Source organism: Saccoglossus kowalevskii, chromosome 11, assembly GCF_978046115.1.
Source record: "Saccoglossus kowalevskii chromosome 11, keSacKowa6.1, whole genome shotgun sequence".
Classification (NCBI taxonomy): domain Eukaryota; kingdom Metazoa; phylum Hemichordata; class Enteropneusta; family Harrimaniidae; genus Saccoglossus; species Saccoglossus kowalevskii.
The window spans coordinates 20945327-20967887 of record NC_140651.1 but is presented as its reverse complement, the minus strand read 5'-3'; the positions used below and the strand labels follow the sequence as shown (position 1 = coordinate 20967887).

General features: G+C 36.7%; 1 protein-coding gene and 2 long non-coding RNA genes across 3 annotated transcripts; all 3 read right to left on the bottom strand.

Moving 5' to 3' along the window:
- Positions 1–538: 538 nt before the first annotated feature.
- Positions 539–2991, bottom strand: LOC146736291 (uncharacterized). Its single transcript, XR_014930935.1, has 2 exons — positions 2949–2991; positions 539–664 (listed from the first exon to the last, which is right to left on the bottom strand). It is a non-coding gene; the product is annotated as an uncharacterized LOC146736291 (long non-coding RNA).
- A 2975-nt stretch (positions 2992–5966) lies between these two features.
- LOC144362827 (uncharacterized) lies at positions 5967–22255 on the bottom strand. The gene is made up of 5 exons (XM_085505268.1): positions 22195–22255; positions 14970–15287; positions 13658–13692; positions 8575–11037; positions 5967–7146 (listed from the first exon to the last, which is right to left on the bottom strand). The coding sequence occupies exons 2-5, from the start codon at positions 15221–15223 to the stop codon at positions 6548–6550; spliced, it is 3351 nt and encodes a 1116-aa protein (XP_085361394.1). The 5' UTR covers positions 15224–15287; positions 22195–22255; the 3' UTR covers positions 5967–6547.
- On the bottom strand, positions 11009–13553 carry LOC102810290 (uncharacterized). The gene is made up of 2 exons (XR_014930934.1): positions 13467–13553; positions 11009–11209 (listed from the first exon to the last, which is right to left on the bottom strand). It is a non-coding gene; the product is annotated as an uncharacterized LOC102810290 (long non-coding RNA).
- Positions 22256–22561: the final 306 nt, after the last annotated feature.

The window sequence follows — 22561 nt, the reverse complement described above, 5'->3', positions numbered from 1 at the left end:
TTTGAATCGAGATGCAACGCGTTTACAGCAATTGTTTGCTCTATATCAGTGTTTACTCTACCAGCTGCCCAACGAACGATGACAGTGACTCGTCGTAGATTTAAGACTCCCAACGGGGTATACTGACTACCGTTAAGGAGACTTGAGAATCACTTACACTGCGGTCGTTAATGCAAGTAGCAAAACAACCAGTACGCATGCGTATTAGAGAATTGAATTGTTTCATGGAACGCTTACTAAGATGTGTACTACAAAACGGCATTTCCAATTGGGAAATGAAAATCATAGTTCAATGTATCTGTTAATGTTCAATATCGAATAATAATACTAAAAAATAAATATTCCGGTACATATTTCATCGTTAATCGATACCTATCCATATTCCCTGTGATTTAGCTTCCGATTTCGCAGCATAACATTTACCGGCATCTACAGCTATAGTAAGATTCATATGTTCAGAATCTCCACTGTTTTATTAGTGTTTTGAACAAACAAACTACTGTAACAGACTTATATTTTGAACTGTTGAGGGTAGTGATGATACAATCAGGATATTTATTCGTGGAGACATCAGATACAGTGATAATACAGTGAAGTGTAAACTTGGTTTCCAGGCGATGGCTTTACAGCCACGCCTAGAGACAGACCTCCCGTATAACCTCCGCTCCCTCTTTCTCATCAGTCCCCCTATTTATAAGTGAAACCACGTGATATCGTGACGTCACTACGACGCCTAGCACAAGTCAACGTGATTGGTTAGAACTTACTAACATGCCAAATAAGGAGTGCTAGACAGTCATGGTGACGTTTGACACGGCGTGTATAAAAGTGTTAATATGGTTTAGGCTTTAAACAATACATTAGATATTACATATAGGTGTAGGAATGTGAACATTAAAGTAATAAGCATGGGAAAGTTAACACGTATTGACATAGACAATTGAATGCAATTGTCATGTCATACGTGTATGCGGGTACCACATCAGATTGGTGACACTGTCCCTTCCAACGAAAAATGAAAATGTCCCCATTTTCGTAATATCAAATCATACGCTAGGAAAAAAAATAACAGAAATATTGATAGAAAAATATTTACGAATACAATTGAACAAATCGAATCTTATTCAAATACAATGTAGAAACGAAGAAGCCATGGCAGTATACGCACAACAATAGAACAATCAAATCATGGTCAGTACAATAGAAGGTGTCTTTCTTTCTAATTCTTATTTTGCTAATTCCCTTTGCTCAGGTAGATTAATTCTTACATCGTTAATCATGTCTTAACTATATTTCTTTCTGCTCCGTGTGCTTAGTTTGTGTTATCTTAGAGAAAATTAAAAAACATGCCTCAGTGGTACAATATTTAATAGAACTTAAAAAAAAAGAAGAAAAAGCGAGTTAGGTTATCCAGGTAACCGAATGTGACTCACTTCCGTAGCAAACAAACAGTAGTTACAAATCTCTGAGATATGCCTCTGAGCAGCGATGGCCTAGTCTGAATTCGACGTGGCATTTGTATTATTCAGTGTTTGTTGCCATAAAATAAAATTTAAAATAACGATATTTCTCAAATTTCAAACAAATTTAGCCTAGGATTTAAAATTCACTTCATTTGGTTCGTGTTTTCTATTGGTTGTAGAATACCATGGCAACTGGTTTTTGCATGTTCAAAACAAGAATCCTTAAAGTACATATGTGGCTAACAATTACGTAAAGAAAAAAATCACAAATAAAATAGTAAAGTAATATAAAAACATAAAAACTCGACTTATTGACAATAAAATAACCAGAAAATGGATGTGTCGGTGCCAAACATAAATACACACACAATGAACATCATATAATGTGGTCAACGTGTTATTCCTCTCCGAAAAAAAAACAAGACGGAGCATGTCAAATTAAGTGTGTCACAATTGTGGACATAATACGTGGACTAACGAGATCAAACTTGTGCTCAGTATAATATTGCGTGAATCGAAATCCTGAATAAGTTGGTGCCAACATTATTTACACACACAATGAACATAATGAAATGTGCTCAACGAGATGTTCACCGTAAAACAAAACGGAGCATGTCAAATTAAATTTTGTTACCATCGGGTGCATAATTATACAGAAATCACTGTGCTCAACAAGAACAATTCGCAAAATCTTGGAGCATTCACAATAATTGATGTTTTATGGCTGACCTATATAGCAGAATGAGTCAGTGATATAAAAGACAGTCAATGCGAGTAGAAGAAAAAAAATAGATACCCAAAACCATACCATGTGCAAATGATCTGAAAAGTGTAGTTGTGCTAGAATAGGAAAGTTGCGTCTAAAAAGAGTTTATATACAAAAGTTCATATGAGTCATTGAATGCGTTGTCAAAGTCTTCAGTTGAACTCACATCTGCGCGTTTCTGTACTTCTCAGTGGTTGAGCTTTTCTTGTGACATCGGCAGGATCGTTGTCATCAAGTTGGTTGGTTGGTTGGTTGGTTGCCTCCCGTGCAGTCACATATGGTTAGCTTTGGTTGCAGTATTTTACGGGTTGGCTTCGCTGAAGTTGTGTCGCTCTGGTCGTGGGTAGTTCGATGATGTCTGTTTTCCTGTCTTGTCGTTTCACCTCAAGTATAGCGATGTCATTTATGTCGTTGCTTCGCTGTTACCGTCTTTGATCACGCGAAGTACAAAGTAGCTTTCCACCAACTGCATTGCGCGTCTTGTCTTGTAGGGAATAACTCGCTAGCTTCTGTGAAGGCACCGTCAGCCGCACCGATTTCAGCTGATTTCGGACCGTTTGATTCTAACACCATGTAACAGACTCATATTTTGAACTGTTGAGGGTAGTGGTGATACAATCAGAATATTTATTCGTGGAGACATCAGATACAGTGATAATACAGTGAAGTGTAAACTTGGTTTCCAGGCGATGGCTTTACAGCCACGCCTAGAGACAGACCTCCCGTATAACCTCCGCTCCCTCTTTCTCATCAGTCCCCCAATTTATAAGTGAAACCACGTGAAATCGTGACGTCACTACGACGCCTAGCACAAGTCAACGTGATTGGTTAGAACTTACTAACATGCCAAATAAGGAGTGCTAGACAGTCATGGTGACGTTTGACACGGCGTGTATAAAAGTGTTAATATGGTTTAGGCTTTAAACAATACATTATATATTACATATAGGTGTAGGAATGTGAACATTAAAGTAATATGCATGGGAAAGTTAACACGTATTGACATAGACAATTGAATGCAATTGTCATGTCATACGTGTATGCGGGTACCACATCAGATTGGTGACACTACCCAATTACAAAGTGACTGAGGTAACGAGGGTGGACAAGAAAAAAATAAAAGAACAAACACATATGTATGCGATGTTGTCATGGAATAGTTTTCATCCTTAAACGGTTGATATTTAAGTAATTCAGACTAAACTCCCATCGACAGAATCTGACCTACCTTATAGTAAAACTGTACCCACCTCAATATGAGAAAGTAGTGGCAAAGGTTTATAAAATAACACAGTTACAGGTGTATACGCCCCGCGTCAGTTTTCAGTCTATGCGATATTCAAATAAATCAGTAATGCTGGTTTTGACTTAAAATGACTCTACAGATGCTTCCGTGCCACTGCCGTCTCTATCACTATGCCGCAAGACAATTCCTTTATATAAGCCGGGTATACGTAACTATTTAACATATATTTTTGGCAATGAATCAATTTCCAGGGTTGTCATGGTGACTTGGTGTTTATTGGTAAATACACGGCTATTGGCGTACACAGGTGATTGTTTTCGATAACTTAGGGAGTATTCAAAGAGCAGATGAGAAGTGGTAAAATTTCGTTGAAGGTACATATTAAGCAAGAGGTTGGGGATGTCCGAACGGAACAACAGCGTGCAGGCGGACGATGAATGAAAGAAAGGCTACGAGAGGTCGTACAATGTTAGTATACATCTAATCATCTGGGAATGAGGATATAACTGTTTGTTTTTTTGTATATAGGAATGTATCAGACAACCCCTTTCAGAAATGCTTCATTTTTTTTTGGCAATGAATCAATTTCCAGGGTTGTCATGGTGACTTGGTGTTTATTGGTAAAATACACGGCTGTTGACGTGCACAGGTGATTGTCTTCGATAGCATAGGGTGTATTCAAAGAGCAGATAAGAAGTGGTAAAATTTCGTTCAAGGTACATATTAAGCACTAGGTTGGGGGGGGGGGGAGGTTATGTCCGAACGGAACAACACCGTGCAGGCGGACGATGAATGAAAGGAAGGCAACGAGAGGTCGTACAATGTTAGTATACAACTTATCCTCTGGGAATGAAGATATAACTAGATTTACAAACTGATCTGTGACATTCTGTGTCCATGCTGCCTTAATAGTATAATTGTTATTTAACGTATAATTTAACATGGTATTTGACGTCGCAAAGGACTTTGAATTTGCAAACTAATGGAGGGCTGGGCAGTTTTGTAAAATATTAGAATCAGATTATTCACAGTAACATAGAGGGACTGTGGATTAGTCATTATGGCCGACGTAGTTGCAATTTTGGCAAAAAGTAGGGGAAATCCCAATATGGGATTTCTAGAAATCAGCAATTGTGTTTCTTATAAACAAGAGTGGACTTTGAAAGGAAAAGCGCACACAACAACAGGTTTATTTTGTTCCGGCGGTAGATGAAACGATTATGTAATTCACATCACTTGCGTGTCAGTATTGGCGACAATTATTAAGTAACTTTGATAATTCCAATATTTGAGGCATAGTCACCTTGATAAGGTCACGTGACCATACTGGAGGACGATACGACATCGTGGTCGACTCATCTTGAAGGAATGTCCGAACGCAACAATGCCGTGCAGGCGGACGATGGGTCGACTCTAATCAGTACGCCGCCAACGGCGCTAGGACGAATCGTCTGGCATTATAGACTGAACATGGCTTACGATGATTGTAGCTGCACAAAGAACTACACATGAAGTCTTGTAGATGACCAATAAGACGACAGTTATAAGATACAAATCAGTGAACGCAATGGGTCTAACCAAGATGAGTGAAACTATTTGATTTGATTCATCAAGAACCTTGTCAAACTAGCAGGCATTACGAGAGTGCAAAACCTCCGAATAGAAACAAATTACTTATCCTCACTAATACCGCTAAGCCTATTTTATAAATGTCTTCCTATGACAATGTACTTTTATCATAATATACAATTTTATTTATTTTTTTAAAAGAAAGACTAAATTTAATCTTGAATATTTTATTCAACAATCTCTCCTAAAATCTAATCGCGGGAATTATGTCTGAAGGACCCCCCCCCCTAAAAAGTCAGAAAATCCAGCTTCAACCTGTTAAATTTCCTGGCAATGAAACCTCATTGTTACCATGGCAAAGAAATCTAGATAAAGCCGATTGGCACCTTTTCAGAAAAAAATCATGAGAACCCATCAACAACTTTAATTTTTGAGTCAAGGGCAACATTTCATAAAAAGTTTATCTGAAACTGTTTGAGATATCAATGGAAAATCAATCGGTTCCGAAATGGGTGTTTTCATGGTAACCGCATTAAAAATTAATGGCTTCTTCTTTATGTTAAATACAAACTCTTGTGAAAATGTCATGCGAATGCGTCTATAATTTAGTTATTGTGCATACAGTCAAACTCATACACTGGCAGAAAACATAATAATAACAATAATGTTGCCGTGATATTAATACAATTTACAAGCATTACAAATAATGTACTACCATTACTAAGAGTAGATGAACATGAAATTAAAGTTATATCACATGTTTAAATTGACTACTTTGGTGTGGTGGGTGGGGTTTGCACAACTGTCACACTGTCTGCACAATGTATGGTAACAATGTGAGCACGTACAACTATGTATTAAACCGTTCATCAGATCTAATACATTTTATAAATATACCAGAAACAAAAAAACAACAAAACAATAACCTTTTATACGAGTACAATTTATTTATTCAGTTTTATATGTAATTTGGCACGTGACTTATAAAACTGCTGTAAGTTCAAATGGTTCATGACATAAGTACATTACAAGTTATATTTACACCTAACGTCCCTTTTGACGCCCCAAACCATTACATTCCCGCCAGTTCAGTCTGAATAAACCACGCTATTTACACGCTATCAGCAACAGTTCGAATATTGCCGCAAGAGTTACCGAATAATTGATGAAATGCCTCAAAATATTTACATGTTCCTCAAGTTAATCATATAGTAATTAATGTATTTGTAATATAGCAGGTAATTAATTTGACTCCCAGGCCAGAAAAATATACTAGATTGTTTGAATATTTCTGTATGCATATTTTCATTCGTGACAGTAACATAGACCGTCTGAATTCAAGATGGCCGAATCAAGCCATTAAATACATTAGAACACTAGAATACATTAGAACTAATTTACTTATACTAGTCAAAATATAAAATTATTTTGAGTCATTTACTGCAATTTAATTATGCAGTTGAATTGGTAATTTATTTTTTTCTTCCACTGGCAATACTCTCATCACTCGTTGAGATATAGCTGTTTACTCAGTGTAGTGAATGTCGATGTACACTGTGTATAGGCACCCCCACTCATCATCTGACCTACTTCTTCGTTAACTTTGGCAAGAACTGAAACAAGATCATGCGTTTTTCCATGCGTATTGATATTTTCAACTAACTTGGTGATGTACCAGGAACCACGCCGTGTGTCCCTCCAGGACACGTATCCTGGCACAGAGGAATACCCGATAATAAAGTCCGCCTCATTCGGCATCACATCAAGTGACGCTTTCTTTGCATCAGGGTGAACGACGACAGCTTTCATGGATTCTGACCCCTGACAAGCTTGAATGAAGAATATCTTCGGCTTTCTAATGAGAGTGGGACAGGATGTTGCCGTGAAATGTCTGGTGAGGTCTCGTATCTCAATACCCCTACCGTCAACGCCATACACCTTACCGAGGGTCCCGTGAGATAGAATACAAACAACGATACAGTTGGCTTTACGATGATTCTGCATGCTAATACCTCTGATGTAGGTCTCCATGTCATTAGCTGTGACGTCATTATATACATGAACTGTGATGTCCAGATTTTCAAACATTTTTTCCAAGTTTCCTGGAATTCGATAAAAAAATAATAGACATTACAAAATTTTAGCAGTGCCTCTGTAAATTATTGTTTCCAATTATTGTTCGGCTCATTGAGCCGAATGATATGTTTGTCAAATTCTCTGTAGTTACCAAGTAATAAAAAAACGACCAACTTGAAGGTGGATTACAATGATGCAATGGCAAAACTGTCTTTAATATGATTGGTCTAAACACACCAAGAATCAAAATAATTTAACCTGGTCTGGATTCAACTCGTCCCAACAAACCAAAAATGTCAGATTTACTGGAACTCTTATTTAGTGAACAATATCAGCCAAGGCGTCCAAATGCTCATGAAAATACACTATCAATACACATCACATTGAAGGCAATACAGCGACTATGGTACGATAAGAAATTGAAAGACATATAATAACAGGGAAAGGCAACGCTAGACGTGAGTTTCTATTAAAGGGTGGTAGTCGTCGCGCCACGCAAGCGCAAGATATATAATAAGAAGATGGCGACTTTGGCTGTTGGGCAGACCAATGAGTACAAACTGACACGTTACCACGCTTTAATTAGGTATTTTTTAGGTGATTGGAGGGTATCGAAGGAGTCACTGGCGGTAATTAGTGAAAGTTGCGCCCAGGTCATACCTTATACTTGAACTTTCCATTAGAAGAGCGCATTGGATTGTGGGAAAATCTTATTAGAATTAGATTATTCACAGTAACATAGAGGGACTGTGGATCAGTCATTATGTCCGACGTAGTTGTAATTTTGGCAACACAAGTGTCGCACATGCGCGGCGCGACGATTACCGCCATTTAAACCTAATAAATATAAATACCCCTAAACAAAGACAATGTCATATATAGTTGCAAGCAACAATGATCGGGTTGGGCAAATAGACTACTGAACCCACGATGCTATGACTATGTCACTGGCTACTAGGGGCATACCCATCAATAATCTTTCGAGCAAGAAAATGAATGTGTAGTCACAGTAAAGAAACTTGTGTCTATATATCATTTTGAACTGGTTGTTATGGGTTCGTAGGTGTCAAAATATCCCTTTTAATCAATATTAATTGTTATTTATGCCAAACATGCTGGGTGGTTGTTTGTTGCTATGTGCGTTGGCTTAATTAATTGTTGGCTCATGCATTATATTAATCAGAGCAAAAGCAATATGTTTGTGGGTGGCAAATGCATTATGCTAATGATGGTGCTACCCTGGCCTAAACAAGCTGCCTGATTTGCTACTTAGATGACTAGTCAGGGATATTATTTTGACTCCATCTTCACAAACCTAGTGTCTTTCAGAAAAGTGTTGTGGAACGAATTTGATCGAAAATTGTCTTCCAAAGGAATTACTCTCATTTAAAACATAAAATGAGAAACGCGAAACCTAAAAGAACATTACTGTTGATTCAGAGAGGTATACTTACGTTCGTCAATACCAGTGCCATCTCTGTCAGCCATATTTCCATTGAATGTATGATTATTAAATATGATGGCCTGACCTTTAGGTTTATTTCCCATCACATATCTTTGAATACCAGCACCCATCGGCACTTCCTCACTGTGTTTTAGCTTTGTGGGTGTTGACATTGTTGTTGATTCCGTGGGACGAGGATTTGAGTTGGTCTCCTCTTTGTATAGCTTACTAAGTGGTTGTTGAACCTTGCCTTTATTATCTTTAATATCCACATCAAACTTTATAGTATGGAGGTGACGTAATGTATCAATTCCTCTTGGCAATGACTGCAGTTCATTGTTTTCAAATCTGAACTGCTCTAGTTTGTGTAGATAACTCATATTAGGCATAGATACCAGTGCATTCTTAGACACCACCAATGTTGTCAGGTTCTTTAGTTTTCTAATACTTTCTGGTAACTGTGATAGTTGATTGTTAGCCACATGCAATTTCTCCAGTGTATGTAGATTTCCAATACTATCAGGAAATGTTGTAAGTGAATTATTATTCACACACAGTGTCTTAAGCCATGATATTTTACCGATATTTGTGGGTAAGAATGTCAGGCTATTAGTGTCTAGCTGCAAATGCTGAAGTTCATGTAATTCACAAACGCTGTCAGGTATTGACGTAAGTTTGTTATTGGACGCCCACAATGTTGTAAGATTTGTCAGGTCACCAACACTATCAGGTAGGGAAGACAGATTATTCTTGTGTATCCGCAAATCCTCAAGTTGGTGTAGATGACCAATGTTGTGAGGTATTGAAACAAGTGAATTCTCTTGCACCCACATGGTTTTCAAATCTTGAAGTCCACCAATACTTTCTGGTAAAAGTGTTATTTGATTGTCATGCGCATACAGTCTAGTAAGCCACATGAGATGACCAATACTGCTAGGTAATGATTTAAATAAATTTCCACTCACTGACAATTTTTTAAGTCCATGTAGGCTACCAATATCCTCAGGTAAGTATGACAAACTATTCTTGTGAAGCTGCAAATCCTGAATTTGTGAACAATTTCTTATCGTACCATTATTTATTGATACCGTAACAAGTGAGTTCCTGGAAATCCACATTGTTGTCAAATTCCGTAGTTCCCAAATACTTTCTGGTAGATGTGAAATTTGATTACCATGTGCGTACAATCTGGTAAGCTGCTGAAGATCACCAATACTATCAGGTAATATTTTTATTGAATTTCCACTAATCGACAAATTTTTAACATGTTTTAGTTTACCGATTTGACTAGGCAAAGATAACAGTTTATTCATGTGAAGTTGTAAATCTTCAAGTTTATTCAGATCACAAATGCTGTGAGGTAAGCGTGTCAGTGAGTTGCTGGACATCCGGAGTTTTCTTAACCATTTTAGTTGACCGATTCTTTTGGGAAGGAATTGGATATTATTCCCGTGTAGCTGTAAATCATGAAGTTTGTGTAGATCGCAAATGCTCTCAGGTACTGAACTAAGTAGGTTATTGGAAACCCGCAGTGTTGTTAAGTTTCGTAATTTGCCGATATTATCAGGTAAAAAGGACGTTTTGTTGTTAGAAAGCTGCAAGTCTTCAAGTTTTTGTAGGTCACAAATGCTGTCAGGAATTGACATGAGTACATTCTCATATACCCACAGTTTTGTCAAATGTTGAAGTTTACCAATACTTTCAGGTAAATATGAAAGTTGATTGTTGTTCAAGAACAGTTTTTCAAGTTTATGTTGATCACCGATACTATCAGGCAATGACTTAAGTGAATTTTCGTTCGCCCTCAGTACTTTAAGGTTTTGTAGCTTACCGATTCCATCAGGTAATAAAGGCAGGTTATTCTTGTGTAGCGAAAAATATGTAAGTCTATCCAAATCACAAATACTCTCAGGTAATAATGCGAGCGAGTTTCGATACACCAACAAATGTGTGAGATTACTTAGGTTACCAATCCGATCAGGTAAATATGACAAGTTATTCGTGTGTAGACGCAAATCTTGAAGTTTATTTAGGTCACATATGCTGTCAGGTATTGACGTAAGTGAGTTTCTGGACACCCAAAGTTTTGTCAAATTTTGTAATTTACCAATGCTTTCAGGTAATGATGACAGCTTGTTCCTGTGTGCTTGGAAATCTTGCAGTTTGTTTAGATCACCAATACTATCAGGTATTGATACTAGTGAGTTCTTAGATATCAGAAACGTTTCTAAATTCCGTAATTTGCCGATACATTCTGGTAAATGTGATATTTGATTGTTATTTAGATACAGTCTCTCAAGCTGCTGTAGATTGCAAATACTATTTGGTAATGTTTTGAGTGAATTGCGTTCCAAGCATAATGTTGAAAGATTTCGGAGTTTGCAGATGCTACCAGGCAATGATGTCAGTCGATTACTATTCATATGCAGCATTCTCAATTGCTTCAGTGTACTGATGGACGGTGGCAGTTTAGCTATTCTGTTTTTTTTTTCAAATCCACATTATGTACACAGGTGTAGGTTGTCAGTAGAATTCCTGGGAACGTGCTCAATCCGCATCCTCTACCTTTGTACTGAAGTTTCTGTCTATTCCATGTTGGAGTGGGTTGAGTGTAGTTGAGTGGCAATGGAGTTATCGTCGGTTCCCTACATAATATAAACAGTGTGTCAAAGTGGAATTGTTGAAGTTAAATACGTGTTACCCATAGGTTAAGTGATAGTTAACTGCCTGTTTGGGGTCCAGGTTCTGATAAACGTCTGAGGCCCGTAGGACAGAGGATGTTTACGAGAACCGAGGCCCCAAACAGGTCATAGCTACCATTAGATTCCGAATTGCTATACCTTAATGATACTGTAAATTTGGCAAGTTTTTTTTTGCAGCCCAAACGCGGTTTGTGTGTTGTCACAGTGTAAGGATGTTTCGTAACTGAAAAATGGTACATTTTTTCAAGCAGCAAAACCCAGGATTCCAACCAATGATTTCCAGCTCGACGAGCTATGTAAATGCATGACCCCTCCAGAGAATGAGCAAACTGGGTGGTTTGTGGTAGTTTACTGTGATGTTTACATGAATCAGGTGCGACTTCTACAAGTCATTGGCCCATTGTCCTTTTTTAGGAGTTACACAACACACGTACACTTTGACAACACACCGATGGAGGTTGCAAAACAAATCATGCCAAATTCGCAGTATTAACTTGGACGCTAATGGTAGTTAATGGCCTGTTTGGGTTTTCGTTTTTTGTAAACATTTACTAAAACATCAACCCAAACAGTTCGTTATCACCGTTATCGCACTTGTAGCCGTACTTCAACCATCAGTAAAACCACACTTGTAGATAAGTTGAGGATAAGTTGTTGTATTTCCCTGAACAATTGAAACTGTTGTATGCTATCGCTTGTGCTATCTCTAAACCCACTGCATCACAAAGCGAACAATTACCTACATATGTGCATGGACGCCGACTCTAGTAATTGTGCGATGAATCAATGGACAGAAAGTTGTGCCATGTACCATGGGCACTTATGCTTGACTAAACTGTAAACAAATTAGTTTGTAAAGAAGTCACCAAGCAACCTATCGTGACTGCGCACCTAAATTCCTGTTTTTTTTACTGCCTTGAACGCACTTCTAGTACTGTACGAATGTGACATTTCTAGTGATATACAAATAATTATAATAATATGTTTTGCATAATTGCAATGTGTCAAATCGTCAATGAATGCATACAAAACTCCATACTTGGTAGTTCTATTGCATTGACAGAACCATCATCTTTAAAAGGTAGGGTGGTGTGGTTTAAATAGATGCAAGTTGAAGCATTTTGGTGGTTTATCATGATGAGCCAATGCTTGGTTCAACAGGAACCATCTCCGCAAATGATGGGTGTTATAGCTGTCAAGGTTAAATAAACACTATAGTCAAGAGTATTTGAATGTTGAAACAGCAGATGCAACAATTTGTGGCGTGAAATACGTCAGTTCGAACTATCATACAGAGTGTTATTTCACGTTATTTGTTGTAAATTGTCAGACAGAACCCATAGATTGGCATTGAACAATTATGTTTCGTAAAACTGTGTTTCTCGCAAACACCCAAAGACTGCACATTTGACGACAATGATGGAAAGGAAGTCGTGCAAGACGCACCGAGCAACGCTTATGCTACTGGTGTGTCTGAATTTTGAACATTAATAGTATAAACATATATCGTAGTTTGTTGGGCCCAACACCACAGCCACGACAACAATGGATACAATAAATGGAAATCGTGACGTCAGTGAAAGGCCACTATGGTTTCCTTTGACTGATTCAATGGTTCAATGTATATTCTTTGTATATTTGTTTGAACTTTCGCCCATTGCTATTTGGACTAAATGGTTCAGACTGCATATTTAAAACGTTGGTTTAATTACTGGGTTGTATTTTAGCAAAATAGTACCTAATTCCATGTCAATTATTTCCTTGTATATTGTGTATGATCAATGTCTGAGCCATTCCAGAAACAACCTATTTTGATATAGTCCACATATATATTTAGTGACTAACAATAAGAATATTTATCTACATACTATTTTGCTTCATGTAGTCCATGTATTATATTAAAATATCCCCATATATATGTATACTCCATTGCACATAATGACAACTTAATGCAAATTTATTCCGAGCGAACTATACTGTCGTGTAATAGTGTAGTAAGTTAGGGTTGTATGAGCATGCTAATTACAGGAATGGAATTAAACAACACAGACATGTATCAGGTGTTTTCAAACAATTGAAACAAAACTTGCTGTAGTAACTTCAAATGTCTATTTACCTAGAAGGAAGAAACATTCTAACCGTTCTACAAATGTAAACAATTAATACAGCATAGTTTAGCAACAAGGTCTGGTTTACCTACCGAGTAATTGCGTAGGGAAACATGTTTCTATTATTGAATCTGTTGAGTCTCAAGGCGTCTTCGCATTAGGAACGTAAGAGGGTTTCACGTGATGATGACGTTACCACATAAAGGCTTAATGAATATCACGCAATGTGCATGTGACTATCATGCGCCATGATATATATGCATTGTTATGCACTGTCGGCTACCATCTAGGCTACTTCGTAGTTCATCTTTGTAAGGACTGTGACGTGTTCATGTTCAATTATTTTGATTGTTTTACGACTAACTAACTTTCTATATGATATTTTTTTCAACTAACTTGGTAATGTACTAGGAACCACGCTGCCTATCTATATCTTATATAATCCCGGATCTCAATATACCCGTGAGATAAACATACAAACATTACCACGGCATGGTATGGCGAACAGACATCAATAATAGTCAGTGTAGACTCACCTTTGCGAGGATGCATTGGATACACTAAAAACTGAGATATGAATTGAACTGTACTTTCGTGACGCTGTAGGCGAAACAAACACGCTCTGTAATTTTTTACTTTATCTGTCTTTGTTTTCTTCATGGGAACAAATAATTACAGACATGGAGATGATGAATTATTCGAGTTACGGATATCGAGTTACGAACATCAAGTTACGAGAACATCGAGTTACAGAAATTATCACGCCCACATTTTTGAAACCACGCCCACTTTTGTGATACCACGCCCAAATTGTAACTCGATGTTCAATTAACACAGTTAACAGAACTTCGAATTACGGGCAATATACATTTTGGTTTTTGTTGAACGTCCACATTCAATAACTCGAACTTTAAATAACAGTTAACCAAACTTGGAGTTACGGGCAACATATATTTTTTGTTTTGTTTAACTTTCAAATTTATTAACTCGAACTTTAATTAACAGTTATTCAAACTTCGAGTTAGTAACTCGAAATTTAATTAACATTTAAACTAAGTTCGAGTTACGGACAACATAGAATTTGTTTTTGTTCAATGTCCACATTCAGTAACTCGATTTTTAAGTAACAGTTAACCTAATTTCGAGTTACGACAACGTAGGTTGTAGTAATTGTTCAAACATCCTGATACCGCCTTTCATTTTTCTCCAACTCTTCATCTCACAGACACGTGATACTTAAACTACGATCTAGAACATAAATTGTGATGAATTACTCAGATTTGGGAACAACAATGCAATTATATGTGTTTTCCTTTGAATACAGATGACAGTCGTTAATGCCAGTGTGTATGAAGTCGGGCAAGTTGTGTCCACCAGATATACATGCCAGGTACGCGGACTGTTTTTTCAAAATGAGGTCACATGGTCTCCTGCTCACTATTTAAAAAAAATGAGAATTTTTTAGAAGATCGGCGAGCTATGTGGATGCATGGTCACTCTACTAACGGAAAACATAAATAGAGTGGGTCGGTCTTTTTTTTATTTATTTATTCTGCAAGTTCACAGCGATTTAGGTAAGCATTTTAGTTTGTTACTATTTATATTCAAATAATGCAGTTTTTGTGAATTTAAGTTGTACTAGATTTCTGAAACGCTCTGGCAAAATCTTTAGATTGTTATTCCCTATATTCAAATGTTGTAGATGCTTCAGATCACCAATATCGTCAGGTAACGACGTAAGTTGATTCCCACTCAGAACTAGTGTTTCAAGGTGCTCAAGTTTCGTGATTTCCCCGGGTAATGTAGTCAGATAGTTGCTCCGTAGGTCAACGATTGTTGCATTTTCCATTTTCAACAGATGCGAAGGATACTCCTTTAAATCCGATTTCGGTATATTCCCCTTTCTCTTCCTTCTAAGAAGGCATGATAAAAAAAAGATAAAACAAGAATGTAATATTAACAATGATTGTTATGATATAAAATTAGTATATGTACATCGGTATCAATTTCTTAAGACACTTAAAACGCTTAAAAAAACCTATTAAAACAAAACGAAGCTATTATTTATATTCAATTGGGTCATACTCATTATATCTGAAAATTAGTCCACCAGTTATAGTAGTAGAATAGTCATTTATTGGCGTTCCTCTTCTGCATATTATTTTAGAGAAGCAGTTTTCATGACTTCGATACATCACGGATCTGAGATAAATCTCCCAGCCTTTCACGTTGTTTTAATTCCTCCAATCACAGACGAGATGTATTGGCCAATTAACGCTTAGCATTTATGTTGCTGCCCATGTATATCATGATTGCTACATTAATACACTTGTGCTTTCTCCCACATTCATTACAATAGTAAAAATACCATGGGTTTATGTATTTCTGTAATTGTTCCTTTATTGTTAATCTAAAAAATAGTCACCATTTTTGTGCTTCGAGTAAAATATGGATAATCCGTCGTTGAGACTGACGCAATTTATTAGCCAAAACCCAGCGTCATCGTTATAGCCACCAACTCATCCCCCCCCAATCTTTTTTGCGAAGTCAGTGATTTCAGCAAAATTTACAACATATGCTATTGTCAATACTGAATAATGTTGAAAGTGAATATAGAACGTCGACTTATTGTATATGATAATCATAGTTCCCTAACGATACGCCCGAGACAACATACTTATCGCAACGATCCCATTTTAATACTAATAAACTTTGAAGTGAAAGAAAATGATTTGGTAAAGCACACATAACAGACAGTAATGGTGAACGAGAAAACCCGATTCGTTAATCTTGTAACCAAGCAATTATCGTGTATGATGTCGTGGATGCTTATCCACTTGTGTTTTTCCTCATTGATTCATATTTGTTCTTGTTTATTCAGTTTTATTCTTTCGTATTCGTAATTTAGTTATATTTTTAGATCATGTTTTGCTTTATCTATTCGTCTTTATTTTGTTCAACTCCAAGCTATATTAGCTGAGATACAACAATTGAAAGTTGTTACATGCCTGAAACTATACTGTAATGCATGTATCTCTATTATAAAGAAACACAGATTCGGTTTACATAAGCCATTTAGTAATAACTACTATCAGCACGAACGCAATGGGAATCAGTTGCAAGTTCGATTTTAAGCCGATGTATCGATATTGAAAACCTATCACTGTGTCTCACTCCTATTTTAATTCATAGGTGTGAATCCTACTGAACCCTATAAAAGGGGCATTCTGTCGTGTATTCATCAGTTGCCTTCTTGTTACATTGTAGTTTCTTTGTTGTAACATTTCCATAATAAACAGTGTATTGTTTAAATGTACATTACGCTTCCTTTCTTGTAACTCTACGATCCAATGCATGCAGTTTGAACCTGATCGAATGTGAGCGAATATCACCCACATATGACGTTATAAATTACTTGTGGACTTTGAACAGAAATGGCATGAGTTCACAGCAATTGTTTGTTTTATAGCGGGCGGTGTGAGCTTGGGGTTAAACCAACTGCTGCAACGTACGAAGACAGTGGCACTCCTAGTTTGGCACACATATCAACGCTAAACAGAAAAATCAATCTGTTAATCGATGCCCCGCCAATACGCCTGTACTTTTTATACTATCTCATATATTCTATACTGCAAGACAACTCTTTTGCCGGGTATACTTAATATTTAACATATATATTTGGCGTTGACTCTGTTTATTCAACACATGGGTGGTTGCTGCGCACAGTAGCTTTGTTTTATATATCGAAATATATATCAGAAAACATTTTTAATAAAGGCTTCAAAATATTAGCCCGACCGTTTTATTTCATTTGAAGTTGTGTATGTTAGACTGCTGACACAAGTAAGATTGGTCCGTGTAACATCTGTGAACATTGTCAAAAACGGTATCTTGCGAAGCTCATTTCATTTCGTATATATGCGTTATAGAGTCACAACATTGTTTTGATTCAAGCTTTATCCCGTATACAAGGTACTGTAAAGCTGGGAAGAATTCTGCAGCACGATTAGAGTAAAGAACGACTCCATTTGATGTAATCAGTTCATACGTGGATATACACGATAAGTTCCTTCCGTCAACTTAGGGGGTATTTATCGAGCATATAGGGCTGTGAAAGAATAACATTTCGTTCATATGTAACTAGCTTTACTCGTTGACATGCTCTGCTCTTAGACATTGCCCGGGGTATTTTGTGTTTAGGCTGCCTTATAATTGTTGTTTAACGCATAAATATAGTATGATATTTGACTTTCCAGATGACATTGAATTTGATAACTAGTTGTTGCTTGTGTAGTTTGATATAATACCGAATTAGATTAATCATTATATACGTTGTAACTGTTTCTACTTTACGTTGAACACTGTCTCTGTGATACTCCCCGCTACAACAGTTCAGATTTATTTTAATTGTACATTTAAATAGTCCATGACAATTCGGTATGGATATATGACGAAAAACAGAATAGTTCGACAAACTTACTTGCTAAAGGGAAAAAAATAGGGGAAATCCCAATTTAAGATATCTGGTACAAAACAGTTGAGAGGAGGCGCGTCAACAACAATGGTTTCTTTTGTCGGCTAGTCTTAATGGTAGATGAAACGATAGCGTCATCCACCCCTGCGCCTGACTATGCTACCAGTGGTGGATAAATATCACGTGATCATTGACTTTTACAGGTTTCCTAGTACAGTTGTAATTTATATTCACGGTAGAAATAACGCATAAATAATTCTCTGTATATTCTAAACTTGTTATTATCTATAATATATTATGATATAATTTGTGAGTAAAATTTAGGTAAAGAATGTCCACATTTGACACGATGATCACATATTTAGTGGGTGCTCAGCTGGGTCAATGTTGTGTCTAATGTTAGTACCAGAACCAGTATGGTTGGCTTAGCTTTATTTGAGCGGGAGAGGGGATAATATTCACAAATACTTATACAAAAAGTCGGGGAGTGACTAACACGTTTTTGTGGTCGGCTTTTCACATGGATGTCTTTATTAACAAAATAGCTGTAACAACTCTGTCGTTACATTATCTATGTAGGAAAACATTATCATCTATGTCGGGAGACATTATCCGTGTAGAGAGACATTATCCATGTAGGAAGACATTATCTATGTAGGGAGACATTATCCATGTAGGGAGACATTATCTATGTAGGGAGACATTAGCTATGTAGGGAGACATTATCTATGTAGGAAGACATTATCTATGTAGTGAGACACTATCCATGTAGGAAGACATTATCTATGTAGGGAGACATTATCCATGTAGCGAGTCATTATCTATGTAGGGAGACATTATCCATGTAGGAAGACATTATCTATGTAGGGAGACATTATCTATGTAGGGAGACATTATCCATGTAGGGAGACATTATCTATGTAGGGAGACATTATCCATGTAGTGAGTCATTATCTATGTAGGGAGACATTATCCATGTAGGAAGACATTATCTATGTAGGGAGACATTATCCATGTAGGGAGACATTATCTATGTAGGGAGACATTATCCATGTAGGGAGACATTATCTATGTAGGGAGACATTATCCATGTAGGGAGACATTATCTATGTAGGGAGACATTATCCATGTAGGGAGACATTATCTATGTAGGGAGACATTATCTATGTAGGAAGTCATTATCTATGTAGGGATACATTATCTATGTAGGAAGACATTATCCATGTAGGGAGTCATTATCTATGTAGGGAGACATTATCCATGTAGGAAGACATTATCTATGTAGGGAGACATTATCCATGTAAGGAGACATTATCTATGTAGGGAGACATTATCCATGTAGTGAGTCATTATCTATGTAGGGAGACATTATCCATGTAGGGAGACATTATCCATGTAGTGAGTCATTATCTATGTAGGGAGACATTATCTATGTAGGAAGACATTATCTATGTAGGGAGACATTATCTATGTAGGGAGACATTATCTATGTAGGAAGACATTATCTATGTAGGGAGACATTATCTATGTAGGGAGACATTATCTATGTAGGAAGACATTATCTGTAGTGAGTCGTTATTTATGTAGGGAGACATTATCTATATAGGGACAGTATAGTGGTAGTGTAATCGGTAGGAATGTGAACATGCAAAGTAACCAAGACACGGTTCCGTGGTCACTTTGGACCATGTGAGAGATCTGACATCAGGACGCCACGAACATTATATATACGACTGAACCTGACGACGACCCCGATGAATGTATATGTATATCACGGAGATCGCAAACAATATCACGTTACTCTGGAATTACACCATGAGCAAAATTCATTCGTTAAATGTTATAATTGCAATTAGTGGCAGGTCTAAATGCATATTGACTGGAATACCGGTATATACTGTCAATCAGGAACTCTTTGTAGAAATCCCTGTTAGTTGTTGATTAATAGATGTTTTCTCGCTATAATAAATGTCGATTTACAGTCTGTGCAGCCAAATGAATGCATTACGTACTTGGTCGTTCATCTAAGGCATTGGGTCAGTCATAGTCCTTATATGGGGAAACTGTGGGACAGTACAACACAAGAGATGAAAAGTAATTTATTGGCTAAAAATATCATTGCAGCCAGAAATAAAAAGCACACGTTACACGGTGTATGACATGTCTCCAACTAACCAATAGGTGTTCGCCATATATAGTACATGTGACCAGCAATTTTTAGTTCAATATGTGTACGATTTTTGACCCTTAATAAGATGGTACGTCACACTTTACGCCATGTAGAAACATGAGTTTGGAAAGGTACGAAACTTATTCGAATAAACTTTGCCATCACGTATTTATTTTCAAACAAAATACTATTTGTTTCTGTTTTTATTCTAAAAGTCGCAAACATTTATTCCATTATGTTACAATGGGAAAATAAAGAATATCCCAAGGCCATACCAACGCATTCAGAAATCTATAGTAGACTGGGATGAGACGGCTCCCCTGAACACCATACACCTCAGACTAGTAATACTAGTCTGAGCATACACGTTACATTAAGTTAAAGATGAACGTGATTTAAACAAGAACGAGTTTCTGTTTCAGGATGTAGTACTGTAGAGATTTTTTTCTTTGAAAATACAGTGTTTCAAATTTCCTTTTTTTGTTCACATTCTCTTAAAAGAATATATAAAGCATACATTCAACTAGAAAAACAAACAATTGTAGCGATTGGGTAATACATGTTGTGAAAATCTGAAATAGAGTGTGTTTTATGTTTTTGTGATTTTTCACGCGCAAGAAAACATCGGTATTTGGGGCGAGTCTAGAGAGTTGATCTCGGCTGCTCCACGACGGGGATTTTTGACATAGGTATTCTCCGAGAGTTAAAATAAAACAATCGGCAATAATTAACGTTCAAGTTTATTTATTCATATGCGTAGTGTGACCTAGTGTCAAAGCATCATGTTTTGTCGTTGTGGTGTTAAATTTAGTCAACTCATCGACAACGCTGGGCTTTTTACCTCTAACGTCCAGAGTACGGTTCCAAGTTTGAAGAACAGGCTTGATCAAGCAATGTTTCCAACGAGTCGATAAAAATATTGATTTATGAAAATGAAATGCGCTGTGTCATACCCCGTTTTATCATAGAATGTTAAAAATACGCGCGGACAAAAGCGTGAACCCTTCGCCGAGTTTTGCATTCAGTTCTTTCACAAAAACCGAAAGAATTTCAATGTCGAAATACTTTATAGTGGTGTTTTATTCGTATTTTAAAAACTTCACGATGTGTTTTGCACATAATGTGCTTACAAGTGTCTATTCGAGAATTGTCTCCAACATTTGTCTTTAAATATTTTGTGACAAACCATGTATGCACCAATTTAACAAGATTCACGGCCGTTTCAAATTTAATGCATGGAAACTCTGAAAAAATATTGATTATTCAATTCTTTTCTGTATACTTTTTTCTTTTATACTCTTTTCTTTTGTCCTATTATCTCGTAATAATGGTAAGTATGCCGCCCTTTTCCCCCTAACTATCTCTTTCATTTACTTTGCGTGTTTACCACATATTTGTAGGAGATAAAGGGCACATTTTATACTATGATGGTGTTTGTGAAGATATCATTACGGCGATTATTCCAACCATGTGCCAACAAAAACCATTACCAGTTTTCAAAAAAATGTTTAAAAAATATTTTCACATATGAATAGAATGCTGCAAGCATTTAAACATTTATTAGCAAATTTAACATTAAAAGCATCGCCTTCATTGGTAGTTTGAACTATCCCAACCACAAGTACTGTCATTCTGTGAAGTACATGTAAATGTGGTGGAGCATTGGGTCCATATCGTACGATCATATTTCCAACAAATGCAAGACAAAATGTGAGTTTTTAGTGTAAAATGTGTATAACGAAATGATGTGGTGGACAACGACACGACAATTCATGTCAAGAGGATGGAGAAAATTGAATAAAAATATGGGGTCACAAAATGGAGTGAAAATAACATGTTTTGTCTATTTTAGGGCAGTTTACCATTGTTTCCATGGAACAGATATATCTCGATATCTCAAGATTTTGCTCGGTAACATATGGTGAAAAAAAACACATAGTGTCTACATATTTGTATACAATCTATACAAAAATCAGATTTACAGTGAAACCAAAAATGTTCACATACTGTTGACTATTACTAAAACGAATAATTGTAGACAGATTTTCATACAAAATATAGCCTGACAAGTTGGCGTAGGTGGCGCCCTGGACTGCTGCGATCCCCACCGATTGGTATATATGTTGCTACTGCAATATGCGCTAAAATTTGCGCACATGGAAAAATTCTACCATACCTTATTGTAAATCGTCAATTCATTATTAGCCAGTCACCCTTGAACTAAGTGAATACCTACATCGTGCAATACCAGAACAGTTGTTATGATATCCTCGTTCGATGTCTTACATTGATTCTGAAAACAACAATAGAGATGTCGGAGACCACTGATCTTTACGTTAATAACTCTGCACACAACTTTGCATTGAGTATGTACATATTAGACGAGGCGGATATCATTGTCTGAGACAGAGACAATATTTAAAGGTGGTGTTACACATTTCTTGTTTCAGCATTGATCCTGTAGTCACACACGACTACAATTTTAAACTTGAAACGCATTGATGTAATTAGCAATGCACATACGAAGTAATAATTCTAACGTA

Bases quoted from the DNA above. Each gene is read 5' to 3' on its own strand.
- LOC144362827 (XM_085505268.1), bottom strand. From the start codon at position 15,223: ATGGAAAATGCAACAATCGTTGACCTACGGAGCAACTATCTGACTACA. The intron at 13,693-14,969 runs GTAACAAACTAA...AACACGTCACAG, and splicing joins GCATTATTTGAATATAAATA to TCCTTACAAAGATGAACTAC. The intron at 7,147-8,574 runs GTAAGTATACCT...ATCGAATTCCAG, and splicing joins TGGCACTGGTATTGACGAAC to GAAACTTGGAAAAAATGTTT.